The sequence below is a fragment of the Urocitellus parryii genome, chromosome 9 (assembly GCF_045843805.1).
Source record: "Urocitellus parryii isolate mUroPar1 chromosome 9, mUroPar1.hap1, whole genome shotgun sequence".
Classification (NCBI taxonomy): domain Eukaryota; kingdom Metazoa; phylum Chordata; class Mammalia; order Rodentia; family Sciuridae; genus Urocitellus; species Urocitellus parryii.
Window position 1 is genome coordinate 140,964,277 of NC_135539.1, and position 22,951 is coordinate 140,987,227.

The 22,951-nt window shown below is 35.1% G+C and overlaps 1 protein-coding gene across 10 annotated transcripts in view; it reads right to left on the minus strand.

Annotated features, from left to right (window-relative positions):
* Positions 1–22,951, minus strand: part of Prrc2c (proline rich coiled-coil 2C) — a 79,569-nt gene that overhangs the window by 43,201 nt on the left and 13,417 nt on the right. For 6 of the 10 annotated variants that reach the window (XM_026381547.2, XM_077802854.1, XM_026381546.2 and 3 more), the window contains exons 2-11: positions 13,884–14,049; positions 12,825–13,002; positions 11,116–11,225; positions 9,933–10,058; positions 8,266–8,489; positions 5,217–5,299; positions 4,131–4,264; positions 3,962–4,049; positions 2,854–2,998; positions 617–670 (exon numbers count right to left, since the gene is read on the minus strand). In XM_026381547.2, coding sequence (XP_026237332.2) covers positions 617–670; positions 2,854–2,998; positions 3,962–4,049; positions 4,131–4,264; positions 5,217–5,299; positions 8,266–8,489; positions 9,933–10,058; positions 11,116–11,225; positions 12,825–13,002; positions 13,884–13,995 — 1,254 coding nt within the window. In that variant the 5' untranslated portion in view covers positions 13,996–14,049. The remainder of the gene's footprint in view (positions 1–616; positions 671–2,853; positions 2,999–3,961; positions 4,050–4,130; positions 4,265–5,216; positions 5,300–8,265; positions 8,490–9,932; positions 10,059–11,115; positions 11,226–12,824; positions 13,003–13,883; positions 14,050–22,951) is intronic. The other 4 variants (XM_026381548.2, XM_026381545.2, XM_026381542.2 and 1 more) reach the window with 2 other exon arrangements.

Here is a 22,951-nt window from a genome sequence, read left to right on the forward strand (position 1 = left end):
GTAGTAGCAAGTAGTCAGTATATGAATACATTTTGAAGGTAGAGGTGATAGAATTTGTTGACAGCCAAAGCTGAATGATGAATAATAAAGAAGGAAAAGCTAAGACTACTTCCAGGTTTCAGCCCGAGCAAATGATGAATCACACAAAATATTGTGAGTCACAGACCAAGTTTTTAAAAGAAATGTTTTAAGTCTGGAGAAATAAATGACATCAACAATGCTATTAAATACAATGAAGACAAGATAACTGGATTTGTCAAGATCAAAGTTGTCACTGACTTTGGCAGTAATAATTTCAAAGGTATAGTGGAAGATTGAAGGTTACCTGGATAGGGTTAATAAATGAGCAGCAAAAATGTGTACATAACTCATTAAAAGAATTTTGCTATGAGGAAGAACAGAGAAGCAGGGTAGACACTATAGAGGGATGGAAGGGCAAGGTCCGAAGTCATGGTAAGCGAGGGTATGTCTGGTTTTCTTGAAAGATGTCACAAGAACATCAGGAAATGACACAGATTGGAATCCAGGGAAAAAGTTAAAGGATTGTCTTTACTAGCAAGGGCAATAAGAAGAAAGGTAGAGTATATGGGGCGCTTGAATGTACTTAAAAACTTACCTGTTGTGCAAGCAATTTTGGAGGTGGTGGCAGATGTGAAGATGGTCCACGTTCCTATAACAAAGAAAGAATTACTAAAAAGTAATCAGATAAGAAGCCCATTTGTCCTTTTCTCTTGTTAATAAAAGTACTTCCATCACTCATCATAATATTACTTCCTGTAGAATTGCTCTAGAGTTTAATAAGACTAGATCTCAAATGCACTTTGAAAGTACAGAATTTTAGTGAAGCAATTCTCACTTGGATAGGGAGAGGTATACCTCTAACTATTAAATTTTATTTATATAAACACAGTTCTTTTCATAGGTTTTTTTTTCCTAATGGCAAACTTCCCTAAGACTTTTGTGAAGAAATTATCATTCTCCATCATGCCAATATTCAACATATCTACTAAAATATTATTTGAGCTGGGCTCAGTGATGTATGCCAAAAATTCCCAAATAACTTTGGTGGCTGAAGCAAAAGGATCACAAATTCTAGGACAGGCTCAGCAACTTACCAGGACTCTAAAAAACCTAAAGAGATGTTTTCTTAAAATAAAAAAATAAAAGGTCTGGGATGTATCTCAGTGTTAAAGCACCCGTGGCTTCAATCCCCAATACTAATGAATGAATGAATAAAAATTTGAAAATTTAGGGCTGGGGATGTGGCTCAAGCGGTAGCAGGCTTGCCTGGCATGCATGTGGCCTGGGTTCGATCCTCAGCACCACATACAAAGATGTTGTGTCCGCTGAAAACTAAAAAAAAAAATAAATACTAAAATTCTCTCTCTCTCTTAAAAAAAAAAAAAAATTGAAAATTCACAACAGTCAAGCTATAGAACCAACCTAAGTGCCCTTCAACAGATGAATGGAGAAAGCAAATGTGGTACATATACACAATGGAATATTACTCAGCCATAAAGAAAAATGAAATTATGTCATTTGCTGGTAAATAGATGGAACTGGAGGCTATCATGCTAAGCGAAATAAGCCAGTCCCCAAAAACCAAACGCCAAATGTTATGATATATGGATGCTAACCCATAGCAAGGAAGAGTAGGAAGGGGAAGAATATAAAATCACTGGATTAGATAAAGGGGAATGAAGGGAAGGGACCAGGGTTGGGAAAAGGAAAGACAACAGAATAAATTGGACATAACTTTCATTTGGGTCATATATGAATACATAACCTGTGCAACTCCACATTATGTACAGCTACAAGAATGGGATCCTAATTGGAATGGGTTATATTCCATATACATCTAACTAATCAAAATACACTATTATCATGTACATCTAAAAAGAACTAAAACAAAAAACAAAAAAACCACCACTATCCCTGGTAAACAGATATGCAAACGTCCTCAATAAAGTCAAGCAAACTAAATTCAACAGCACATGAAAAAAATTATTTGAAAAATCATTCATTTTCAGGGAAATTAATTTATTCACTGATGGCTCACTAAAATGCCTTTAAAATAAATTCCAAACTCCCTTTTATTACATATAAGACTTCATAAGTGGTTCCTCTGTTGTTTTTGAGGTGCTGGGGATGAAACTAGTTCATGCTAGGTTAAGAGCTCTACCACTGAGCTACATCCCTAGCCCTAATGAGTGGTTCATAAGTATTTAGCTTCTTTTTTTCAAAAAGAGGGTATCAGCCATCTCTTTTGAGTTCCCTGAAGGAACATGTTCTTCTGTGTTTTGTATGAGTACAACAAATATATGTTGACTATATTATGATTCCTTAGTTAAGAGTTAAGTGGATGTTCTGAAGGTACGTACCCCTGTTCTCCCAGGGTATAATGCAGCTCTAGCTACCCTTTACCATCTCAAAAGTGAGAGCAAATGTACCTGTTGCCCATATACATTTCTTCCTTTACAATATTCAAAATGACTCAGGTTTCTTAGTTTTCCATACTATTTGTGATTCCCTAAAAAGATGGTGTTGTATTTCATACATAAGGGCTAAGATTTAAAGTTTTCAGTAAATGATAAATCGCTTCAAAATGTTGCCTTTACTTTGGAAAAACAGCAATCTCTCTCCATTTTGACATACTCACCAATTGCAAAGGGGAAAAAAAAGGCAAAATGTCAGTTTTTGTATGATAATTTTAGCTACTATACTGATAATACCTGTTAATATGCAGTAAAAACTACGATGGGGTTTAGGGCTACTTTAAAAAAATACAGTTCCCTTCCAACTCTATAACCACAAAGTATCAGTACTGGCAAAGACTCATGGAGCCCAACAAACCTGATTAAATGGAGGTCCTTTCCCATAGGGACCTTTTGCTACTGGTGGCTGAGCAGATGTCTGAGACGATGATTTAGTGTTGCAAACTTCATCGGCTTCTTTTCGGTTTTCAGTGCTTTCAGAGGTTTTGGAACCTTGATCCTCACTGAGGAGTCAGAATGCAGAGGAAATAATAAAGTGGATAGATTTTGCCATAAGTAAATATATTTTCAGTATGTTAAAAAAATGACTTCTGAACCGTTTCAGGATGGGCAACATACCAAAAAAGGAGATAAATATGCACTTTATGGGCTGGGGACTGTGATTGTCCAGATTTATCATCATGAAGCACAAAGTTCAACACAGTAGTTGCAAATCTGGACACTTGGACCGGACAAAAAGGAATATAAACCCATCATTTTGAATCTCCTCAATCCTAAAATGCTTATCTGAACTCAACTAAGTATTTCTGGAAATACTATGTAACTGTATTCTAATTAAATGAAAAAAGATGAACCAAGCTATAATATCTTCAATATTTCAAATCATAGGCATCTCATAAATGATAATGAAACTACAGTATATCACAATGCTATGGCTGAGAAACTATACCAAAAATTGCATGCAAATTCCTATGTATTAAAAACTTATATTACTCATACATTCCTGACTCTGATGCCCCTTTATTTTAGAAGATATGAAAGCTCCTACTCTGATGATCCTCATACTTGCCAAGTTTAAAAAAATCAAGGACTTGAAATTGCTGTAGTAACCAAAAGAATATTTTCCATTTTTGTAAACACAGAGTGGGTCAAGCAAGCAACATTTTAAAATGGTACATACTAATACTGACTCTCAAAGTAACTCCCCATTAGATGTTAAGCATTTAAACATCCCTTTATTTTAAATGTTATTCCTTGAGAAATATCAAACCTTAACTCCTTGATTAGCTGGACTGTGTTAATTTGACTCATTAATCACCCTAATTCAGTAAAACCCCTTGAAGGACAATGAAGAAATTCTATAGACAAGAAACAAATGTCTATGAATGAGACTTCTACTCATAAATAGCCAATATTCTTTCAACAAACTCATATTATTAGTAGTAAAAGATACACCAACAACTTACCTGCTATTCTCTTTAGGACTACTACTTCCTTGCTCATCATCATCACTGAAATTCAACTGTTCGGTATAATCTACTTCCATCTGAGCACCTGTCATATTAAGGAAAACTCAGAAAGAATGCTTTAAAAGCATATAAAAAGTTAAAGTGCTTAAGCAATTTTGCCTCTTACCTGCCCAACCTTCATCAGCTTCAGCATCGAGGTTATCAAATTTATCAAGCTCCTTCAGTTCAGATGCACTGAGGATGGATGGGCGCTCAGGCTCAGAGGCCCATGAAGGAGGAGGACCTCTTCCCCGAAGGCCTCTAGTGAAAAGGATGTTACAAAAGGAAAAGATGAAAGTTTTAATGATACTAAATTGGCAGAATGTGAAAAGATTGCATTTAGGTCATTTCAATTCAAAATGCTTTCAACATCAAGATATACAAAATGGGGGTTAGGATTGTGGCTCAGTGGTAGAGTGCTTGCCTGGCACTTGTGAGGCAGTGGGTTCGATCCTCAGCACCACATAAAAATAAATAAATAAAACTAATTTATTATTTTTTTAAAAAAAAGACATATAAAATATTTGGCAATGATATGAGTATGAAGAAATTAACAGTGATCTATCAACACAGGAATGTATTTAAACACACAATTCTTACATGATAGCTAAAATGGTTCTTAAACATTCTTAAATATTTAAAATAAAATAAATATACTAAAATGTGATGAAAACAAATTTCAAAATATATAACATAGAAAAACCATCACTCAAAAGGATGTTCAAGTATCATTCAGCAAAAAGGAAACAGACATGGAGAGTGATTTACATCATGAAAAGAAAAAGAAGAGAAAAAAGTATCATCAATTTTAGGACCATGCTTTCCTATTACCAGAATTTTATATCAATTAAAGGGGGGAGTTACACTAGGTACTGAACCCAGGGGCTCTTAACCACTGAACCACATCTCCAGCCCTTTTTCATTTTTGTTTTGAGACAGGACCTTATCTTGCAAATGTCCTGTCTTAGCTTCCCTGAGTCGCTGGGGTTATAGGCATGCAACTCATTTGAGTTGCCACACTCAGCTCAATCAAATTTTTAAAGAATAAAGTATTTTATAAGAGCAAGTCAATTGTGTTTTAGTGGCAATTTGTACTTTGGGAACAGGGGGAAAAATCACAAAATTGTTTCAAAATTCAAAAAAATCTTTATAGGAAAAAATACACACAAACCACACACACATATTCCTTGTAAACTTTGTTTAATAGCCTTACTTGTTTGTTTCAGATAAAGAAGGTGGGAACCTCATGGGACCATGAAGAGGAGGATATGCCATCCTTGGATACTGCTGAAACATCTGAAAAGAAAACAAAACCATTGAATTAAGCAACCTTAGTTAAATTAAAATACAAACAAAAAAATCACTGACTAGGCCTGAAAGTATAACTTACAGAATGAATGATTAAAATAAGCAGTATTATTACTAATTCAATTTATCTCTGATATACAGTATCACCTGCCCTCCCTAACAAGCCATTGGGTAAATTATTTCGTCTACCAAGTCTTTATAAACACAGTCACTAGAGCACATTCTGAGTAACTTCAGTATCCTAGTAATAAAATTAAAGGGAAAAAATGATTGTGCAATGACATGAAAAATTTAAAAGACAACATTAAACACATGTACCCCAGAAACCTGCAGTCTTATCCTAGTGAGAATACTTGAATGGGAAATAATGTGAACTTTCTCTCAAAAACAGAAATACAGTGAGAGATACAGTCACTGATGAAACTGAATCTCAATTCATATTACAGTCAGGGATAATCCATATCTCAAAGGATTAAGGGTGATAGGGAGCTAGCTACTTGGAGATTTTCTATGGATAAGTGACAGAAAATGGATTCTTTTTTTGTTTGTACTGGGTACTGGGGATTGAACTCAAGGGCACTCCACCACTGAGTCACATCCGCAGCCCTATTTTGTATTTTATTTAGGGAGAGGGTCTCACTGAGTTGCTTAGCGTCTCACTTTTGCCCATGTGGCTGGCAGAAAATGAACACTAAATCAAGTACTGCATAGATGATAATTACAAATCAAGGCTCAAACAGTTCAAGAGTATGCACTCTTTGGGAACTAGACTGAGAAGCTAAACTTTAGACAATAAAAGATAGATTATGAAGGCATTAACACTAAGGGGTTAGCCCATGATTTGGAAGGGAACAGTTTGAAGGAATGCTTGGTCATTTACTACTTGCTTATATCCAACTCAGATTAGGTAAATATTATTGTATTTCCTTAAACAGTTAATTTGTATCCTGAAACAGAAGATTAGTTTTTCTAGAGAGAGAGAGAGAGAGAGAGAGAGAGAGAGAGAGAGAGAGAGAGAGAGAGAGAGAAGAGAAAACTACCTTGCACTTGAAGAAAGGCTACATTTATTTGATCATGCTACTTAAAGAGGTAATTTCTCCTAGATAGGAAAGGAGTAAAATTAATTAAATAGCAGCCAAAACTTAATTGTGGAGGTTTTCTGTTTGGGGAATACTCTGGAGAATTTTTAGTTCCATCACACATCTCTAATGAAGTTAGTAACCAAAATGTTCATAGGTAAAGTTACATTAAATATGCTTTCTGATCATGTGACCTGAAACGCTTAAAATTCAAGAATTTGCCACAAAATTAATATGGTACTCTTTACATTCTCAATCCATAGTAGTGGTTTAAAAATGTTTCATTTTTGATACTTAGTAGAACACTATTCAAATAAAATCATTGAAATGGGAATGAAACCCACTTGGATGCCCCTTTCCTTCTCTGCTGCAACCTATATCCATGCCTGGAAGTTCAGAATACTTGGGTAGCACAATAGTTCAGAACACTATTAGGAAACAAATAGTTGGTTATGAATCATTTTTCAATGACAGGTCAGCATAAGATTCTTATCAGAGCTGGGGTTGTGGCTTGGTGGTAGAGCACTTGCATGTGTGAGGCACTGGATTCAATCCTCAGTACCATATTGAATAAATAAAAAAAGGTCTGTTAACAATTAAAATATATATTAAAAAATACTTATCATACTCTCAAACGTCTTATTTTTAGAGCTAGGGACTGAATCAGAACCTTGTACAAAAAAGCACGTGCTCTATCACTGGGCTATATCCCCAGACCCCATAAAATATTTAATAAGTAATTTCATTAAATAATTTCTCTATAATTCTAAATAATAATTAATTAAATAATGGTTAAAAACAATAGAAAAAAGAAATAGAAAATATGATGGATATTTAGAACTTGAATACTTAGAAGTTAAAACTACAAACTTAGTACTAAATTTCTCTTTTACGAGTAATGCAGCTTCTGAAAAATGTAAATGTAATTAGCTAGAAAGATGTAAATTATTGTAAAACTTCACGGCAGACTGAAAGCAAAGAAAAGAGCGAGGGCACCGGAGCTAATTATTAGTGTACAGGAAACACAAGGTCAGAAGTACTTATGAAATATGCACATATAGGTAGAATCAACAAAATCCAGACTCTCATAAACTCCCAAGGATAACAATTTAAACAGATAAACTTTGAAAACGAGAGGTACCTACAGATAACAAGAGAAATATGAACCATTCTCAAGAAAAGGATGTTGCAAGGATCACAATTACAGTCAAAGAAACTGGGATAATGACATGATCATATTTCAGAATCATAAGGAATTAATTTTCTTTTTAAATGTTAATAATGGCACTGTGCATTCCCCCTGTAAGTCTTTACTGGGGATTGAATCCAGGTGTGATCTACCACTAAGTTACATTCCTAGTCCTTTTTATTTTTTGACACAGGGTCTTGCCTGGCTCCTTCCTCTGCCTAGGATTACAAGAATGTGCCATCCTTCCCAGCTAATATAGGTATTAACCTTTTTTGTGCCTTGGGCAATTTGCTATATCCAATGGATCTCTTCTCAAGAGAAGTATTTCAAATCTGTAGCCTAAAATACATAGTAATACAAAGAACAATTATACTAAAATTCTATTTTAATATTTTAAAAAGAATTTAATATATGGTATGTATATACTTATTATTAAATAACAAGTGATCTGCCAGTGGTCTAATAACTATTTTTAAGTCATGTTGACTGTAATGTAATAAGAATAGATACATGATGCCTATAAATGATAAACAGAGCTGATATTCTTATGATCTCTTTCCTATATTTATAATCAAAGAAAATGCTCAAAAACAAAGATTTAAATCTTTTCCTCATTCCAATTCTCTTTGGATCCCGAATCAAAAAAAACCCCTTTCTTGGGTGCTTGCTTATTTAGCAATACTCACATAAGGAGGCATCATAGCTCTACATTGGGAAGCAAGGGCAGGCTGTTGTCCATTCAGCTTAGCCTGTGGAGGGCCACAAGCTATCCTCTTTTCCACCACTTTGAGGATGTCATTTTGTTCTGATGTCACAGCTGTGCCTTCATCCTGGCCAAGAAGTTTCTCATCCTGATCAGATGAAGAGGGTGGGCCAGCAGACTTTCCACCATCTCTCCAGCAAGCAACATCTGGTATGAACAGACAGAAACAAAGGGGTAAGAGAAAAAAAAAAGTCTGAAAATGGAAAAACAAAACCAATCCAGACATATTTCAAAGAAAATATAAGTAAGTACCACAAAGAACAGGGAACGTTTAATATGGACACCACCAATGCTCCCAAGGTGTTTTGGGTATTCTAGAGCAGTGGCTTCCAAACAGATATGCTGCTCAGAGGTTACCCTCACAAGCCAATATGGGAGTGAGTTTCTGAGTATATGTGTGTGGAGGGTTGGGGGGTGAATATTAGAATTCTCTCTAAGAATTGATCAGCATTTGACAAAGACATTAAAATAATAGCTTGAATTTGGTGGCTGTGACAGATGGACATGTTTCAGGACAAGATAGGTGAGTTTTCTTGAGGGAAGGTTAATAATGATGCTCTCATTTGTTTTCAGTCAGTCATTGCTAGTGACATCTGTCCTGACAGCAGATTTAGTGAGATTATCTGGTAAACTAAAGAAATTAACCAAATGAAACTGCTACATTGTTTTGCCAGGAAACCTGGTGTAGTGGCCTGCCTCCAAGATGGCCTAAACGGTCTCTACCTCCTGGAATTCACCTCTCTGTAAAGTCACACCATGCAGTTCACCAGGGCTGGCCTATACAACCTGTAGATTATGGCAGAAGTGATAGCATAGCCTTTCCAGATTAGGTTATAAAAGACTGTGGGCTTTTTTTCAGTTATGGGACATATTTGTCTTTCTCCAGTTAAAATTGTGTCAGCTGTCAGCTTAGCTCACTGCGACCTTGGCTATATCCTATTTTGGATTCCTGACCCTCAGATACTGTAGAAAATCATACACCCGGTTTAGATGTTAAGACAACAAACTAAACAAACATTGCCAAATTTGTTATTCAGAAATAGATAATGGGTGAAAATTCAACTGAAAAAAACAAAACAAAACAAAACAGTGGAGTCCTATCATGAACTCACTGGCCACATTATGAAGATTTAACAAATAAAAGATAATTTATTCAGATTTGGCAAAAAAAACAAGCAGAAAGAAATATAAATGTAAGAGTTACACTTATATTTTTGTTTTTAGTTTCCTTGATTAGAGTTCAGAAAGCAAGGAATCACTGAATATTAAAGGCAGTAATAAATAGATATAATTCACAAATAAACAAGTGTATACTGGGGAAGGCTGTTCAAAAACTTTTACTACTATCAAGAAGACCAAAGATGAGTGTACAAAGTAGTCACCTGAGCACCTTGCCAAAGTGTAAATTTTGATTATACATTTCTGACATGTTGTCAAGTTAGTGATATAGTTGTTACAAAAGTCATGTTTGAGTAACAAGTGAATACAGCACTGGTCTGTCTTTTCAAACTAAGCAAGACATAAATACTCAAGACCACTGCACAGTTATAATCTCATCCTGTAATTTTATTAAACAGAAAATTCTCTTACTTGGTGGTCGTAAACTGGGTCCAGGTCCGTAGTTGTCATCATTTGCTTCTTTTTCTTTTTTTTCCTGATCCCCAGCTGCCTGCAGGCTGGGAAATTCCTGCTGAAACTGACTATTCACCTGGATTCCTATGGGTTTGAGGGGTGGGGGAGGAAAGAGAACTTTTACAAAGATCATTCAATCAACCCTCCCAGGACAGGGTTCTTTTTTGCATCTTTTTGATAAATCATTCCACATTTTGTCACTGTTCATATCCATAAGTCTTCTAAAATTTAACTCAAATCCTTCGAAAAGTTAATGAACAGCCACGAGGAGATAACAACCTGAGAAACAAACCTGCCAGATATTTCCGAAAAGATTCATTTGAGAAGAGAAGCAAGCGAGGAAAAATTTCAATTCTGTTTCTCTTTTATTGTGGGTTCTTATACTTCCAAAAACAAGCCTAGAAACTTTTAAGAACTAGTTTAGGCTGTATCACCCAAATAAACTTTTATGAATACGCACTGCCAAATACCAAAGTAAGACTAAAATGTCTTCATTTACTTTACTGCCTTTATTTAATTTTACCCCTAATAAACTAACTGCACCTCACTGTTCAACCATCTATCTATCTACTTGTCTATTTTTATGATTCTATAAATTAAAAGAGTTAATTTTATTAGTTCCTGAGGGTCTGAATCAACTCTTCCATGAAGTGCAAATGGAAAAATTAAATTCTGCTAGGGATTTCATGATTCCTTAGGGGCACCAGATATCATAGCTACTGTGCTTTATGGCTACCCTCTAGCTGTTGTCTATGCAGGAAATCACAACAGCATGATTGAAACAGAGAAGTTGGTGGGCAGGGATGGAAATGAAGATGGTTTCTAACAGTCTACACAACATCTGGATACATTTATGTGTTAAAAGTGGAAGGTATAGCTTTGGGCACATAGGGGTAAAGATAAAAAACATGAAGCAATGGGTAGTACTTCAAAAGGGAGGCTTTACACTATCATTAGATCACAAATGGCTCTTGACATTGAAATTTAAGTAGCCCAAGAGATTTTAAAAGATCCTTTCTAGGGATCTACATATTCTTTGACAAAGCTTCCCATCCTACCAAATCAGTCTGCCCCTTATCTCCTGCATGGCTGCTCAGTAACTATTAAACCTAACCAGATTTCCCAGCTAATGTCCACTTACCATCTCCTTGCCCACCTTGCTTGTTACTGGCCCATGATTTGGGAGCAGGTGCTACTTCTGGGGGAGCTGCAACCCCAGGTTTTGGCTGTGCTGGTGACACTTCTGGTGCTCTTAAAAAAAATATGAATCCATTATTTCAGATATTGCATATTTAAATAAAATCACTATTACATGCAAGGCAAATCTGTACAGAAATTAATATGGTTACATATTCACTTACAGATGCATCTCCCATAAATGTCTCCCTCTACAACATCCCTTTAAGTGAATTAAGCTGTTTTTGTACCCATTCATTTCTACCTTTGAATAACCTAATGGTATGACAGCATTGCTTGTTTTGTTTTTTAAAAACAAAACAACAACAACAACAAAACCCACTTATTAGCTAGGTAAGGTGGTACACACTTGTAATCCCAGGAACTTTGGAGGCTGAGGCAAGAGGACTTGCAGCCTCAGCAACTTAACAAGACCCTGTCTCAAGATAAAAAAGTTAAAAGGGCTGGGGATGTACTCAGTTGCAAAGTGCCCTGCATTGAATCCCTAGCACCCCATCACCACTAAAATTATTGAACATTTATTTTATTTTTATATTTTAAATATAATTTTTAGTTGTTGATGGACCTTTATTTTATTCACTTATTTCTATGTGGTGCTGACAATCAAACCCAGTGTCTCACACATGTGAGGCAAACGCTCTACCACTGAGCCCCAGCCCCAGCCAAGGAGTGAACCTTTATAAATGTAGGTATCTGCATACATACAGTCTGGACTGGTGCAGTAAGCAGGGGACTAAGGCTAGGAAAGCTCTCCATCTGGCAGTCCACAGGTCCATCACTGCACTCATTACTGTAATTTCAAACAGGTAACAGCAACCTGTCCTATCCATTTCCATGAGTAAAAGGTTTTTAAAAGGGTGTACAGTTTTATTATTCAATCCTTACAAGGTAGTAATGTTTAAAAATGAAAAGAGTTTAATAAAAGGATTCATAAATGACAATGCATTTCTGGTACAACTAGACCTGTAATAGTTCTACTACAGCTAATAATCACAGACCAGAAGTCCACTCAATCTTGTACTTGAATGATCATATTTACTATTTAAAACTCCTTACACAGGAGCATAAAAATTTGATAATAGATATAGGCAAAAAAACCTCACTGAGTACTGAAACGCTCATCCTACTTTCAAAATTACTACTATTCAGCTTGGCCAGTTAACTCAAAGTCTGACAGAAGATTAATTATTCATTGAATGAGTGATGATTAATAAAGACACTTCTAATTCTATCCCAGCTGTCTTGCCAATTCTTTGTTCATCCAATACTGAGAGCCAATGACATACCAGGCAAAGTTTCAATCCCGGAGCAACCAAGCAGACAGAAATCTTTAGAATAGAATTTAAGTAACAACCACTTCTTATTCATTAGAAAGAGACTGATTTGCTTAAGGGAGGGAGAGGAGGAAGAGAAGGAAGCTTAATATAGGCTATGACATAATCAAAGTTGTGATTAACAATTCTAGCATTTCTTCTACCCTGACAAATATAAATAAATACTACTACTAGCCTCACTGGTAAGGAAAATCAATCAAAAAGGGCATGAAATATGCAGAACGGGAAGCATACTGCTTGGCACATAGCAAGTACTCAAATATAACTTCTCTACAAAGAAAGGGGATCTGTTTCATTTCTTTAACAAATATTGACTCACTTTTCTTCTTCATGCTGTTCTTGTTTTGATGCCCATCCTGTGCCATCTTTAGGCACAATATTCACATTAGGATCATTGCCTTTGTTTTCTGCTTTGAGACTTGGAAGGTTAGCAGGTGGGGGCATGCGCCGTGAAATACCAACTTTTCCAAGACTTTGTAACCCATGTCGAGCTGCAACTAAAAGATCAATAACATCAATTTTCTTAGAACATCTATTTTATCACCTGCTTTATTCAAACGATACAGAAAACAAGAATTAATTCAATCTTTGAATGATTTCATTCACTCTTGCAAATATAATTAAATGTAGAAATATTAAACAATCAAGACATTCAACAGAAAGTTTAAAAATTCTAATAATGCAGCCTATACCTCTATACAGTGAAACATCCCTGAAATACCAGCTACTTAGGAGGCTGAAACAGGAAGACCACTTGAGCCCAGGAGTTCGAGGCCAGCCTGGCAATAGTGATTTTTCGATTTCAAACAAAACACAAATTCACAACCAAAACACAATTCTAACAAATGCAACCCAATATGCTATGAAAAACAAAACAAAGCAAAGCAAAGAACAGTAAACTTGTTGATAAGGCTAGACTTGAAATTTTTTCAGGGAGTCTATTCCAAACTAAACAATTTGGAATATTACAGAACATGTTGACTATATGTCCAACAACACTGCTAATATACCATAAATGGTATAATTTTCACTGTATACACTAGGTTCAAGGAATAAAAAAAAAATAAAAATAAAACAAGAAAAATAGACTTTCTTTACTTAATACTTAATAAATGCATGATCTAATATACAGCTCTATGCCTATTAATTTCACAGACTATAAATTCCCTTTGAAATCAAATTGCTCTACATATTTTCCTGACAACAAAGAGGAAAAACATTTTAAAAGGCTACATTAATTCATATCTCCTAAACATGTGTGCATACAAAAAAGGCCAGTGTAAAAGAGACTGAACCATCAGGCCAGTCCCAGCTTCTAACAGCAGCAATTTGGACATATCATCTACAGTAACAAAGCAAGACCATAAGAACTACTCACCTGTAGTTTTCTGAGTTTCCAGTGATTTTCCCTTGTAAGTATTAAATAAACTGAGTGTTGCATACTTTTTCCCATCCTTTGCTTTTGTGCTCTGGCCTGACTTCTCCGACATTTCGGTGGAAACACATCGAGTCCAAAACCTCCTGCCACACCCTTTAAAATCAGTCTTTAAAATGGACATAAGAATGAAACATAAGGAGGAAAATTTTAGAATTAGTTGACTAAAAGTATTTACAAATTCAAATGTTAATTAAAAATTTTTTTAAAAATGAGAAACGAAGATATTAATTTTCAGTAAATCACACCAATGACAATTTCACAGACCTCTTTGATACCAAATTTCAATAGCCAATGTGACAAAATTAATCACAATAAACTACGATGAACTTGGCAAATAATATTATTTATGGTTTATAACAGCTTAACAGCATCACAGAGAATGATGGCTATTATAATTCATGCTGAGAAGAACAGTTCAAATATAATGAATCTATGAAGATTATTTATTTAATTGATACATTATTCAACCTAAGAGCTTTGAAATGACTGGCATCACTATCCTACGTGTAGGGGACTCGAATAGACTAGAAAGACATCATTATCCCCTAAATGTGCAAGACACATCCTGACCCGAATCTAATCTATTAATAAACAGGAGAAAAGGACACGGTTCTCTTTCATACTATTCCCCTTCAATTTAAGTGGGTAGGAACACACATCAATCTGAGAGATTTTTCTGGAGGTGTTAGGGCAGAAACAGGGCAGAAGTTAGCTAACTGCACCAGAGCTAAAAACATTGAGAATAGAAGCACAAGTGCAAAAGATAGCATAGCTTTGCACATACACATTTATAATAAATTACCTTCCTTGAGCTAGAATGCAACGGGAGATATTTTATCAGGCAAAAGAAAGGAACTGATTTACCAAGAAAAAGTCAATTTGTGCTTTGGTCACCATCTGATAGTTAACATCTAAGAACCTTTAAATCCTGCACCTCTTGTAATACCTACTCAAGCAGCACTTTGGAAGAGTCTTCCTATACCTCTATGAGAAGGAGACATGATAAGAAAGAAACTCCCTAAACTTCCCAGAAGCCAATATACAAGCCTACTTGCATCTACATCCATCCTTTCCTTCTTTCACCTATTATTAAGGTGGTTCTCAGCATCTTCTGGAAACTTGTTAGAAATGAAATTCTATGGTCCCAGCCGCGTGTTTTAACAAATTCTCCAAATTAATTCCAAGAAAAAAGTTTAAGACTTACTGTAAATAGAAATATTCTAAACACTCACTACACATTAATATCACCTGGGGACTTAAAATATACCAACAGGGGAGGAGGAGGCTGAGCATCAATTGTTATTTTTGATTCTAAGTAATTTTAGAATCATGCATCTTCCCATCCACAACCTCCCTTCCATTTAAAGTCAAGCCTTACCTTTGGATTCTCTTTCAATTTTCTTCTCATCTAAGCTCTTCTCTGTAAGAAATCTCTTTTACTACTATGGCTTTTCAGTTACTAACTGATCATCTCAAATTAATATATGCAGTGCAACACTCTATGGGCCTGAAGAATGTACCCCATTGCTTATTTCTTTGTTTCGAGTATAGTTACAACTTACGTTAGAACACAGGCAACTATTTCATATCAACTATTTCATATCAAGAAACAAACCTACCAACATTCTGCTTAAGAGGGACGTGGTGGTTAAAAAATTGAGAAGCAACAAAGAAAATCTCTTATGTTTAAAAAATATATATATATTTTTCAGTACCGTATATATGGTACTAAACTCAACAAATTGAAGAAGACTAACAGTAAGACTATGAGGAGACTATTTACCAGAGAAATAAAAGTAGGCAAATGTATAAAAACATTCAATTTCACAACTGAGGAAAACAATGCAGCATCACAATTTAACCAAAAGGGTTATAAAATATCTGATTTCATTCTAGCCAGCAGAAAGTCAGTGTTTGAAAGGAATCATAAAGTGAATTTTAATTTCCCTAATAAAAAACAAAAACAATTAATGCAAATCCTTCTGAAACACCACAAAACAGAAGTATAGTGTATACTTTCAAACTCATGAGAACAGCACCATGTTGATACCAAAGCCAAAGACACCATAAGAAAGCTACATGTCAGTATCTCTGATGAACACAGATATGAATATCCTCAATACAGCAAGTTGAATTCAACACATCAATACTGTATGCCATGATCCAATGTAATTTATCTCAGGGATTCAAGGTTTGTCGAACAAATGCAAACCAATTAATGTTATATACCACATCAACATAAAAACAAAAAAATACCTGATCATCTCAATAAATGCAGAAGCATTTGATAAAGTTTAGGACACTTTCATAATAAAAATTCTCAACAAAAAAAAGGACGAAATGGAAGAAAGTTTCCTCATCAATAAAGGTCATCTATATAAATTCTAGAGCTAACATCAAAATCAATGAAAAATACTTTCTTTTTAAGATCGGGTGCAAGAACAGAAATGCCCATTCTCCCCACTTCTATTTGAGAGAGTATTGAAGTACTAGCTATATAAGGAAAAAAAAAAGAAATAAGCCATTCAAATCAGAAAGGAAGAAGTAAAATTATCCATTTGCAAATGACATAATCCTATATGTAGAAAATCCTAAAGACTTCACAAAAAAATGAATAAATGAATTTGGTGAGGAGCAGGACACAAAATCAGGTGCATTTCTGTATATCAAAAATGATCTATGAAAAGAAACCAACTAGACAATATAGTAACCATAGCATCAAAAAGAATAAAATACTTGGGAATAAATTAACCAAGGACACAAAAGATCTATATATTGAAAATTATGAAACACTGATCAAAGAAATCAAAGACAAAAATAGAGATACTCCAGGCTCACAGACTGGAAGAATACTGTTAAAATGTCCATAATAGCCAAAGTGATTTATTGATTGAATGTAATTCCTATTAAAATCCTAGTGGCATTTTTTATCAGAAATAGAAAAAAAAATCTAAAATAAGCACAGAGCCACAGAAGATGCTAAATAGACAAAATCTCTCTGTTTTTAAAGACTGGGTCTCACAATGTTGCCCAGTTGTTGGGCTGCCTCAAGCTCCCAAGTAGCTGGGACTACAAGTTTGTATGTGTGTGTGTGTGTGTGTGTATATATATATATATATATATATATATGTATATATATACACATCTGGCTCAAAGCCATCTTGAGAAATAAAAGAAAAAGATCAAGGCTTCATACTCTTGATTTCAAATTACATTACAAAGCTGTGGTAATCCAACAGTATGGTTCTGGCACAGATACACAATGAAACCATAAACCAAAATGGCCCCCAAATAAATCCAAATACATATGTCCAACTAATTTGACAGGGCCAAGAAACCCTGGGGAAAGACAGTCTATAAATGGTGCTAGAAAAGGATGAAAATGATCTCTAATAACACAATACACGAAACCCAACTCAAAATGGATTTAAGAGCTAAATGCAATGTGAAACCATACTTTCAGAAGAAAACATAGGAAGTGCTCCTTGATAGAGACCATGGTTTTGGATATCACATCAAAGACTTAGACAACAAAAGTAAAAACAAAGGGGACTGAATCAAACTAAAATTCTTTTGGCACAGCTTGGGAGAAAATATTAAGGAGTTAATAATCAAAATATACAGAACTCACAGAACACAACAAAACAATGGAGAATCCTACACTATCAGTTTTAAAAACAGTCAAAGAACCTGAATAAACAGTTTTCTGAAGAACACAGAATAATGCCAACAGGTAGATGAAGAGGTATTCAACTTTACAAATCACCAGAGAAAACAAATCAAAACCACACTTGCCAGGATGGCAAGGTCATTTTTAAGTATGTGAAGAAAAGGCAACCATTGTCCACTGTTGGTGGAAATGTAAATCAGTAGGGCTACTATGAATAACAGTATGAGACTCCTCAAAAAATAAACAATAAACACTACCATATGACCTTGTAATCCCTCTTGTGGGTATATACACTTAAAGAAAATGAATTATCACCTTGTAAAAATAATGTTCCCATATTCGCTGTAGCATATTTGCAATAGCTAAGTGGGGAAACAATCAAATGCTAAAGTGTTTATCAACAGATGATGCATAAAGAAATGAGATATATATGGACAGGTACAAACACATACACAGAGAATATTTTTCAGCCTTAAGAAAGCAGACACTAGGCTGGGACTGTAGCTCAGTGGCAGAGTGCTTTCCTAGCATGCACAAGGCACTAGGTTCTATCCCCAGACCAAAAAAAAAAAAAGAAAGAAAGAAAGAAAGAAAAAGGTGATAAAGGAGACATTGCCATTTGTAACAACATGGATGAATCTGAAAGACATGCTAAATGAAATAAGCCAGACACAGGTGAATACTACAAACACAACCCAGTGTTCTGGTGTGTGTGTGGAAACTTGGGTGTTTGGGGAGAGCTCAAATACAAGGAAACAGAAGAATGGTGATTGCAAGAGGTGAGGAAGAGGAAATAAGAAGTAGGTCAAAAGGTATTGCCTTGCAGTTATGTAGGAAGAACAGGTCTAAAGATCCAGTGAACAACCTGAGGATTTCAGTTAATAGCAGAGTATTATATATGAAAATTTGCTAAGAGAGTAGCTTTTAGGTATTCCTAACACAAATAAAGATAACTATGGAGGTGCTGAGAAGGTTAATTTACTTAGTTTTAATAGTCATTTCATTGTGTTTATCAAGGCAGCATGTTGTGTATCTTAAATATAATAGGGTAAAAACAACTTAAAAAACAAGAAACTTCTCTATAAATTATAAGTAATTTCCAAATATGAAACCCCGGCACATAATTGTTCCTGAAAATGAAGAGGTACATATAGCCAAAGTAAAAGCTCCTACAAATACATTCTAAGATTCATATAAGATTATGAATAGCTCTCTTTTTTTTTTTAAAGAGAGAGTGGGGGGGAGAGAGGGAGGGAGAGAGAGAGAGAGAGAGAGAGAGAATTTTTAATATTTATTTTTTAGTTCTCCGCGGACACAACATCGAACCCGGGCCGCAAGCATGCCAGGCGAGCGCGCTACCGCTGAGCCACATCTCCAGCCCCATGAATAGCTCTTTACAGGTAAACATTCTAAAAGAAGTCTTCCTTCCACTGTGAATAAACTGTCTCTAGGTAAATCACAAATATGTACATGACTGCAATGTAAATGCAATCAAGATAGTTCAATCCAAGAGAAACTATGATGTACAGCATCTACTGCTAAAAGAATATACATTCCTAACAACAGAAAATCTGTAGCCATAAAGAATAGGACTGGATGAGTAAGAAAGGGCAACTGCACTCAAATGGCTTGCCCGTTAATCATGGGGCCTTCATTTTAAACCCAATGTTTAACTTAGCCCACGTGCTTTCTGTTGTCTTGCTTCTGAAAAGTCAGGCAGATACCCTGAAACTTCAAGCAACATATGTGTCAAGAGAAATAAATGCCAGTGACATGTTAAAAATGCAGACTGCTTATAAAAGCCAAAATATCAAAGAATTCAACTAATTCAGAAAAGGCACCTTCATCAAGACAGCTTCATTTTGTATAATTTAAAATCTTTAAAATTAAAATCTTTAAAAGTTTAAATTAAAATCTTTAGAAGTTTAATTTGTTTGGAGACCCAAAATAAATCAAAGAAACATGGCTGCCTAAGACTTTCCTAAGAAGCAACGATCAAGAAAAATAGGCACTGGGCGCAGCAGTGAATGCCTGTAATCCCAGCAGCTCGGGAGACTGAGGCAGGAGAATCTTGAGTTCAAGGCCAGCTTCAGCAACTTGGTTAAGTCTCATCTCAAAACCAAGATAAGCAATGGGAACTAGATTTACCTTCTTTTCTGAAACAACTAAAAAACTGGACTCGTGGAATGAATGAGTTAATGCATATGCATATAACAATAGGTTATATTAGGCAAAGAGGACAGGGATTCCAGATATTTGGGAACTGAGCTGTCTGAACTTATGTATGAAGAATTCCCATACCCTAGCACAGAGCTGAGCATTCAGGAGACCAAGTAGCTAGGATATACTACAGGAAAGAAGAGAACTACACAAAGGGAAAATGCTACAGATCTGCAGAAAAATCACCCCACCTGTGCATGTGAGAAAACTACCCTAAAGCCAGGAATGAACCACAGGGTAAGACCAGAGAACAGTGCCTGAAGCTCAAAAAGGGCCGGAAATACTGCCTATTCTCACAAGTGAGACTGAAAACACATTTTGAAGCTGAGCATAGTGGCACACACTTACAATCCCAAAAACTTGAAGAGCAAGTTTTTGGCCAGCCTAGGCAATTTTGCAAGACTGCCTCAAAAAAGAAATAAGTAAAATAAAGAAATTAATTAATTAAAAGGGCTGTGGATATAGCAGTTGCCTAGCATGTGCAAAAGCCCTGGGTTCAAATCCCACAAAGGGGGGGTGGTGAGACAAATGATTCATTAGGCATTATACAGAATACTCAGTGCTTCAATAGTGGGTAAAAACCACCCTAAGGTAAAAAAGTGCTGATTTTATCTAACAATCTTAAAGCAACACTTAAAAAGACCAAATTTTTTTCCTAATAACTCGGGTGAGTCTGAGAACAAACTGAAATAACACAGTAAAGAGAAAAATCAATAAACTGAAATTAAAACAGTATTATTGTAGATGTTAGAATTAGTGAACAGGTTAATTATTTTATAATTGCATCTAATGTCCAAAAACTACAGTAAAGATGAAACACAGAGACATGAAAGGTACAAAACAACAAAACTTTTAGAAATGAAAGATACACTAGGTAGGTTTAGCAGCATTTTAGATACTATGGAAGGAAAATCTGAAGTTAAAGCCATCATAAAACTATTCAAAATAAAAGACAGAAGAACTTTAAAAACAAACAAAAAACAGTATGCATGAGCCTCTGAAACTCCATCCAGCACTAATGCATGTATAATTAATACTGGGCTCAGACTGAAAAAAATAGCCAGAAATATTACAAATTGGATGAAAACTATAAACCCAGATTCCAAAGATTCAACAAAACCCAAGCATAAAAATCAAATTAAAAAGCCACAACATTTAAAATGATAAAAAGCCAACAAAAGAAAAAGGTAGTTTATGCGTAGAAAAACACACATAATAACAGCAGAAGCCAGGGTAGAAATGACATAAACAGGAAGAAGAGAGCGATATGCTTCAAGTACTGAAAAACAAAAACAAAAACCCCTAGGATCCTCTATGTAGCAAAAATATCATTTAAAAATGAAGACAAAACACTTTGTTAGATGTAACTAGCAGGTCTGTACTATAGAAATGTTAGAAGAAGTCACCCATACAGAAACAAAAACAACACTGGGTTAAAATTTGGGTCTACAAAAGAATTGACAGCACTGGAATGGTGTTAGTACCAGAAATGGAACGAAACAGGTAACATATAAGATCTAAAAAAAATTTTTTTACATCTCTATCTCAGAAATGCAAAGTTGGTTCAACATTCAAAAACCAATTAGTAAAATCAGTATAGTAAACTAAAATAGAAATACCATATTATCTCAACAAATGCATAAAAAGCATCTGACAAAAGCCAATGCCCATTCCTGACATTCCTCTTAGTAAAGTGGAAATAGAGGGGAACTCATTCATTTAAGGACTGAGTACTTAACTGCTATGTCCTCTCAAAGATTAGGAATAAGGGAAGGATATCCACTCTCATCACTTCTGTTCAGTACCTAAAAAACTTCTACCCGGTAGAATAAGTCTAGAAAAAGAATCCAGATTGGAAAGGATGAAGTAAAAGTGAATTTTTTGATAATACAATCACGTATGCAAAAAATATAATAAAATCCAGAAAAAAGGTACTGGAGGAGTTCAGCAAAACTGCACACAACATGAATTTAAAAAAAAAATCACCGTTATTTGTACATAGGAGCAATGAACAATCAAATTGAACCTAAACAGTACCATTTTTTTAAAAAAAATTTTTTTTGTAGTTGTAGTTGAACACAATATTTATTTATATGTGAAGCTGAGGATCGAACCCAGGACCTTGCCCGTGCGAGACAAGCGCTCTACAGCTGAGCCATAACCCTAGCCCCAAGTACCATTTTTAAGGGAAATAAAAATAGTTAGAGGTTTATCCAAAGAAAGGGTAAAAACCCTAGATATTAAAACCACAAAACACTTAAGAAAGCCTAGATAAACGGATGCATACCACTTTGTTCATAAGTCACAGGACATGAAATTAAGCTGTTAATTCTTATCAAATAGATCTATAAGACTCAAAGTAATCCCCAACATCAAAGTTACTTTTTTTTTAGGAAGGCAGAGTTTGTCAAACTGATTATAAAAGCCATGAAGAAACGGATAAAACCTAGACTAACCAAATGAAAAGAAGAATAAAAATTGAAGACTCCAGATTCCAGAACTCAAAAGCAGGAAAGACAGTGGCACTAGTGTAAAAATAAGACAAATAGATCAATGGAACAGAATAATGTCTATAAATACAAATACTTGATATTTGACAAATAAAATTTAGTGGATATTTCACAACAAACATTAACAGAGAAACTCAGCATATATAATATAAAAAACTAACTGTGAATACCTAACACTATACAAAACTCAATTACCCTAGACAAAATGTAAAACCTAGCTGGGCCCTGTGGTGCATGCCCAGCAGTTAGGGAGGCCGAGGCAGGAGAATCCCAAGTTCAAAGCCAGCCTAGCACCTTGGCAAGGCCCTAAGCAACTCAGTGAGACCCTACCTCTGGGGATGTGGCTCAGTCGCTAAGCACCCTGGGTTCAATCCCTAGTACAAAAAAAAAAAAAAAAAGTAAAACCTAAAACTGTAAAACTTACAGAGAAAACATAAGAGGAAAATTTTGTGACCCTGGGTTGTATACGGGCTTCCAAGATACAGCTTCAAAACAATCCATAAAAGCTTACAAAAAGGACTGTTTTTTAAAAATATTTATTTTTTAGTTGTAGCTGGACACACAATATCTTTATTTCATTTTTATGTGGTGCTGAGGATCGAACCCAG